This window comes from Daktulosphaira vitifoliae, unplaced genomic scaffold, assembly GCF_025091365.1.
Source record: "Daktulosphaira vitifoliae isolate Bord-2020 unplaced genomic scaffold, ASM2509136v1 Scaffold_4, whole genome shotgun sequence".
NCBI classification, from domain to species: domain Eukaryota; kingdom Metazoa; phylum Arthropoda; class Insecta; order Hemiptera; family Phylloxeridae; genus Daktulosphaira; species Daktulosphaira vitifoliae.
In genome coordinates, this window is record NW_026099575.1 from 35921370 (window position 1) to 35928658 (window position 7289).

The window sequence follows — 7289 nt, forward strand, 5'->3', positions numbered from 1 at the left end:
ATTTAAGGGGTTGCAGGGTGCCTTTAAATATTAATGGCCGTCGAAGTGGCATTAACAAAATAGTTAAAACACATTTTAAAAAAATAATAAATAATCTTAAAAAATAATATAAAACTCAGCTGAATAAATAAAGTTGTTGATAGTGGTTAGTGGAATGTATGAGATCTGTGGTAATGGTATAGAACATCTGAATATCCTGAGTCGGAGTGTAGATCCAGCCACGTAGTAACAGATGAAAACTGACGAAGGAAAAGCTACTCTGGCGGTGAAGTTATTTAGAGATGGTCAGGGCTCTCAATCACAGGTGGCGTTTAAGGGCTCGAGAGCTTTGAGCACAAAGGCACAAACAAATAATAAAAATAACGGCGTACAATGGCCGAACAATTCACCATTCAAATGAAGGCATTTGCTACAAAAAAAAAAGATGACACATAAAATATTGACTCACTGACTTACGACGATGAGTTGTACACGGATGACAATTGACACATAGGCCATCGATTTTCCGTGCTGGGTGGGCAAGGGGGTGAGTAAAGCAAAGACGCTAGAGAACCAACGATATAATATAATCAACAGTATTTGTGACAACTGGTCCACCAGAATATTGTTAAAACCAAACAACATGACATTTTGAATCGAAATTTTAACGGATTATTTTCAACACATTAAAAACATTTTTTTCGTCATATCAATTGTATAATAATTAAAAATAACCGAATTGTTTGTAATTTATTAATAAATAACAAATATATTATTTATATATTTATTTATTTGTTTATTTTTTTGCTTTGTGAACAGATAGAACCGGGTTAATATACGCGTACCTCTGTCGACAAACTATATGAATATGATTGTTTGACTAACCAACGTCATAGGCCATATGTCACAGTACAAAGTCCAGTAAATGTCACATATCGAATAGTCGCAAATACACGGACAAGTCAAATTGTCACCGACCAGTCCACAGTGTGTTTTTTCCCTCGTACGATATCAACTGTTAAACAACGGAAAAAGCGACTTCGAATCCAACGAAACAAATTGGAATACATTTTTTATTTTCTTAAAGAAAATTATTGTTTGATTCAAATAACTCTATAATAATATGAACTTATGATATTTTTTTTATTCCTTGAAGGAAAAACCATTAACTATTCTAATTTGATGTTATAAAAAGAAAATTTTAAACAATTTTGACCAAATTTTTTTTTTATCTGATCGATGTTTTGTGTATAAAAAATTGTTTAAAGATTTGGATATAAAATACTAATTTATCATTAATTTAGTTTTCATACTACCACACACAACAAAATTCAGTTTCAATGGGTTATACATTTTTTTTTTTTGTTTTTGGGGTAGATATCAAGAAGGTTGTTCATCAATGAAAACAATAATATTGTGTTAAGTATAAGAATATACGTCTATTAATATACATGAATTATAAAATATCATATTTCTGTTTAATGAATATACTATCCATTAATTATACATATTATTATTGTCGATAACTGTATGTTAATCAGCAAATTATCAATGGGAAATTAGTCAAAAATTACTAAACTTAAAAAAATTTTTAACTACATATTATTGTAGATCTTTTTGAATTAAATATTTTCCTTTGCGAAAAATTAAAATTTTAACAGCTTCCTAAAAAATGAGTATCTGTGAAAATGAATATTGTTGAGATTAGGGAGTTTATATTATATTAATTTTATATATATTTTTATTAAAATGAATGATCTAATTAAGATAATGACTGGCCAATAAAAAGTTTTGGACAAGTACTTTAAAAGTTATTCTCACCTAGGTTATTCATACCTAGGCAAATCAAAGAATATGGTTGGGAAATGACTAGTGACAAAAATTGCAGCACCCACTCATCACTTCCAATCGAAACTTCTAATAAATTCTTATATACTAATAATACAAAATTTGTTATCGACCAGACATTTTCTTATTTACATTATTTTCGATTTTATAAGCTAATTAATTATAAATGTTGCTATTTGAAATATTTCTAAGACTAATAATTAGGTTATACACTATCATTTATGAACCTCTAAAATATATTTGAAAAGTGATTAATTTGATTGTTTTTGTGAGCCCAACAAATAAGGTTCTTTGCTAATCTTTTTTTTGTTTTGTTGTTTTTGCATAAACACATAAAAACAAGAAATAAAATTATAATAATTACAATAATAAATGAAAAATATTTTTTCAAGGATTTATTTCATTTTATCTAATGCATATACAGCGAAATTATAAATGGACATTTACGTTTATCTCATGTTGAGATCGATTGTATAACATTAATAGAATAATCCTGTTTATATATTTATTTGTTATTCAGTTTGATTTTTTTTAAATAAATGTTTCTCTATTTTCTTATTAATGTGTAATAATTTTTTAAAACGATATAATTTTTAATAAAATTTGTTTAGACAAAACATCTTTGTGTAAAATTTTTTTACTTAAAAAAATAAAATGAACATTTTAGACTCAATGAAAACGTTAATATGTCTAAATGTGATTTTTGATAATACTTTATTTGTTAAAACACAACTCAATTTATTTGTAAGTATTAGCAGCTTTTATGTAAAGCTGAGAAGTTATTAATATTTCTATTTAATTTATGTTTTGCTATTATTTTTTATCACAGATATATAATATAACTAGTTATATTTTTTATTTATTTAAGATGGTATTATCACTCAGGTTTTATTAGACTAATATAATTAAAAATTAAGTTTAAAACACCAAAATTACTCTCAATATTTGCAAAAAAACTCAATTTTTTATCTTTGATACAAAACTGAAAAGGTATTATTTCTGTATGTTTTTCATTTTTAAAACATGGATCTTAATGACATTAATGTCATATTATTAAAATTTTAATAAGGTATACTGAAGACAATTAGTTTTATTTTATATTTTTTTATAAAAATCTATTAACAATCCTAAAGAAGAATAAGAAGAGTATAGCCTAAATTTTTATAGAAATTACGAATGCATATTGTTTGATAAAACAAATAATTTAACGAATGAAATTTGTAAACAGATCAATTGTAAAATTAATAAATGTGCAAAATTATTGTCAGGTTTAAAATATTTTCATTGAAGCGTTTTTAATGATAGTGGTGTTATTGCTGTCATATATAAACAATACTTGTGTTAACTAAGCCACCTCACTGTGCTGATTTTTTGAATAATGAAAATATCCCAAAAAATTATAATTTTAAAATCTGCTTATCTAAAATTTTTTTTTGAATTTCCTACCTCAAATTGTTATAGGTTTATTTTAATGCTTAAATTGACACAGATTTTTCTGTCTTTTGGTATAAGTAGTGATTTTTTTTTATTGATAACCATCCTAAGTACAGAAAGGGGTAAAACATTAACAATTTCCAAAAAGTAGGACATCTTAGACTATACAAGATGATATTGACTTAAAAAAAAAAAAAGTTAACATCCTTATAAAGTATAAAAGATGAATTTAATAAATTCTTAATAATTGATAAGCTGAGAAATATTTAAAACTTGAAATTATCAAATATAATTTTTATTTTAAGATAAATCGAAAGGTCACGTCAAAAAAAGTGATTTTTTTATTATAACCCACACAATTACTTACAGAATGTATTATACATGTATATTAACTCAAAAATTTGAAACTTTAAAAAATTAATATCTAATAAACGAATTAAGTTATATTAAAAATTCAAATGCCATTTACTATTAAATTAAAAACTCAAACATTTTATCAAATTAATAATATGTGTTTCCATTTAAAAAAACAAAGTTGACGGACTTACAAGGCATAAGAACTTAAAAAGTATTGCATAGTTAATAATTCAAGAATAATATGTCACTAAAGATAAACAAAAAAAAAAAAAATGTTTAAATATATTTATTCTGTAATTAATTGAGTGGGTTATGATAAAAAAATCATCCTGTATATATATATAACATAATATAATTAATTACATATGACAAGGTACTCTGTTTCATAGGATTATATGTATAAATACAAAATAAATTATACAATAAAAAATTCGATTTAAAAAAAATCAATAATAAAACAGTCTTAAGAAAATTAAAAAAAAAAAAAATTTATTTTATAGTGAGATATGAGTCCGAAATTTGATATACATAATAAATCACATTTATAAAATTGTAGAAAAACGAGCGAGTCGATATCTTTGTATGTTAGATGTACATGTTGTTATTTTAAAACAATTACCGCATATAGATTAAAGATTGAATTTTTTAAAAATAGTCTTGTTACAAAATAAAATTTTATAATTACTTTTTAAAAACACATTTTAATCCAAACATTAAGTTATGTAACATGAATATTATTCTGAAAATAACAAAATCGTCTAATTTAAAAATGAGGTAATTTTTATTAAATTTAGGGTCCTTATTGGATTAATTTCAAACAATTTAGATTATGTGAATCAAGCATTGATTATCCCATAAAGTTCAGTATAACAATTTTAAGAGATACCAAGTTTTCTCAAATATTTCTTGGAAACATTTCACTGAAACAACCTTTTGATGATCATATAGATGTGAGTATACATATTTTAATGCATAATAATACAGAGTAATAGTGTTTTCATAAACCACTCCATTACTTCAAAATACAGAATTTAAATTATATTGTATACAAATATTATTCGAAATTAAATACATTTTTTTAAGATGAGTATAATGTTGGGGAAATATGACTCTATAGGCTTGTGGAAAGAACATCCGCTGGGTTATATTAGAAATACCTGCTCTATATTAAAATCTGAAATTTTTGGAGAAAATACTTGGAATCAATTTATCAATGATTTTCATTTACCGTCAACAAACTGTCCATTGCCAAAAGTGAGTAATATTAAATTTTGAAATTTACTCTTTACATTTTATATATATTGCGTTTTTAATAATATATTATTTTAGGGACATTACGCTTCAACAGGATTTAATACATCTTTATTTAGAATGTCGAAGTTACCAAAGAAATTTTTTTATGGAAAATATACAAGCCGTGTATCATTATACGACAATAAAAATAGTTTAATTGGTTGTACAAAAGTTTCTATTGAATTGAATCCTTTTACGTGAAGAGGAGACAGTAATGACTGTCTAATGAGTACATGTTTTTTAATATACATTTGTAACAAAATACATTCTCATTCAGAGAATGTACGTTTCAATTGTAATTAAAAAACACGCACACATATCTATATATATAATTAAAACTCATTATTCGTAAAATTTCTAGAATATTATTCTTTATTGATACAATTATATGAGTATTGTTAAATTTTTTTCTAAATAATTTATATGTTAATTTTTTCATAATATATACAAAATGTGTCATCTTTATTTAAACATTTAAAACTTATTCAGTGTGGTACAATGAGTAGGTTTAAAGTATTAAGTTAAGAGACGATTGAAATAGAAAAGTGGTTCAAATTGACTATAATTGAGTCACTTTTTAAAATAGTTAAATATTTATAACACGTTAGTAAAAGATTATTTTCAGTTTATAGGTATTACATGTGCATCTACCACAAATATATGTCAATAAGTCATATATTAAGTGTAAGTTATTCCTGTAAAGGGAAAAATGTAATTTTATAAAGGAAAATGTATGAGAATCCAAAAAATTATATTGTAGAAGTAATCTCCTACTTTTCTTCAGTTTTTAAAATTAATATTATATATTACATAAGGGTATATTAATATTATAACATATGCGACTTTAATGTGTGACTAATACCAAACAAAATATAAATGTAAAAATAAAAATGCTTGTAATTTAATTTGCTGTTCCTTAGAATAAAAAACCGTAAAATCACATTGTTGGACTAAAATTGTAATATATAAGTTTACGATTATATTAAAATACTAAACGATTTTATATACAATGTGATCTATTAGTATACTGTTCCGATATTTTCGTTAAATAATGATTTTTTCATTAAATTGTACAGATAAAAATTTAATTTATTTTTATAAAAAAAATTTTAAATATGAAATTTATAGTGAGAAATAATTATTTCTGAAAATAAAATTTAGAGTTAACTTTGGAAAGTTAAATGGAAATCTCTCAATATTTTTTGTTATTAAATAAAGGATAGACTAAATAAAATGTTAACAGGTCGATAACTAGTATTTACCGTTACTTTTTAAGCTTTAGAAAAGGTATTGTTTAGTAACTATCTATTTTTACCATAATGCACAGATAAGTAATCCTTCACGTTGCGTACCACAACACTTGCATGTAACTAAAAATTATAACTCAAAAAAAAATAATAATACAATACTTTTTGTCGACCTATCAATGTTTTAATTAGACTACCCTTGATTTAATAGTAAAATAATAATAACAGATTTAAATTTATCATTCGAAAGTTATTCCTAAAATCTACCCTTAGGAATAAGTTTTTATAAATTTGATCATTTAATAGAATTGATATTAAGTATTAATCAATTTAGATGTAGATTAACTTTTTTTTCATCGATAACCAATATGGCATACTACTTTTTTAGAAATTATAATATTCAGCTACAGACAAGCCCAGTGCACAACGTAGAATTCTTATCTGTACCGTTTTGCTTAATTCGATAATTTATCACATGCCACAACATGTACAATAGTATCTCACTTAATGTATTCTTAATAATTTCGTCCATTACTAAGAAAAATTAGTAAGAACTTATAGCCGTATCATGATATTTTCCATCTTTAGGTTTGAAATCTTCCTTTACTCCTCACAAAATCTTAACTCTCTTGTATTTGCTGTCTTATACTTTCTTCCAAGTAAAACAGATGTTATAAAACGACACGGCCCCGCGTCGCTTCGTGATACGCGACTCGTGCCACCTTTATCGCCCTACTATTTGAGTATTTGACTGACCAACACCGCGTTGCCACTGTGCAAAGTCCAACAAGTGGCCGACGACGACCCGCCGCAAATGATACGTTGAGTCTTCTTCCCGTTGTCGCAGTGATGACGTCGAGGATGTACGCCACCGGCTCCGGACGTGCCGCACGACCGGACCCGACGAACCGATCCGCACCTGCTAATCAACGCTGCTAACTTTTTAACGCCGACGGCAGCAAAAGTGCCGCAATATTATGCGAACATTATTATTGACTGTGTTCGTCTTTTCGGTTTGTTTGTTTTTTTAAATAATCTGCTTATTAACAAACGGCCCACGGACCTCCACCCTCAAACCAGTGTCGACTACATTATTGGGTCGTGTCAAATACAAAGATATAAATGAATTCG

At 25.6% G+C, this 7289-nt stretch overlaps 1 protein-coding gene across 2 annotated transcripts; it reads left to right on the plus strand.

Moving 5' to 3' along the window:
* The first annotated feature begins 2464 nt into the window (after positions 1 to 2464).
* Positions 2465 to 5424, plus strand: LOC126904820 (uncharacterized). Of its 2 annotated transcripts, none has more exons than XM_050684093.1 (4): positions 2465 to 2571; positions 4413 to 4568; positions 4702 to 4872; positions 4948 to 5424. In XM_050684093.1, the coding sequence occupies exons 1-4, from the start codon at positions 2482 to 2484 to the stop codon at positions 5110 to 5112; spliced, it is 582 nt and encodes a 193-aa protein (XP_050540050.1). In that variant the 5' UTR covers positions 2465 to 2481; the 3' UTR covers positions 5113 to 5424. The 2 variants fall into 2 exon arrangements, 1 of the variants encoding a protein (XP_050540050.1); XR_007703831.1 differs by lacking the exon at positions 2465 to 2571 and adding an exon at positions 4118 to 4198.
* The last annotated feature ends 1865 nt before the right edge of the window (positions 5425 to 7289 follow it).

Coding starts and splice junctions, on each gene's coding strand:
- LOC126904820 (XM_050684093.1), top strand. CDS start 2,482: ATGAACATTTTAGACTCAATGAAAACGTTAATATGTCTAAATGTGATT. Junction 2,572..4,412: donor AAACACAACTCAATTTATTT/GTAAGTATTAGC, acceptor TATTAAATTTAG/GGTCCTTATTGGATTAATTT. Junction 4,873..4,947: donor CAAACTGTCCATTGCCAAAA/GTGAGTAATATT, acceptor ATATTATTTTAG/GGACATTACGCTTCAACAGG.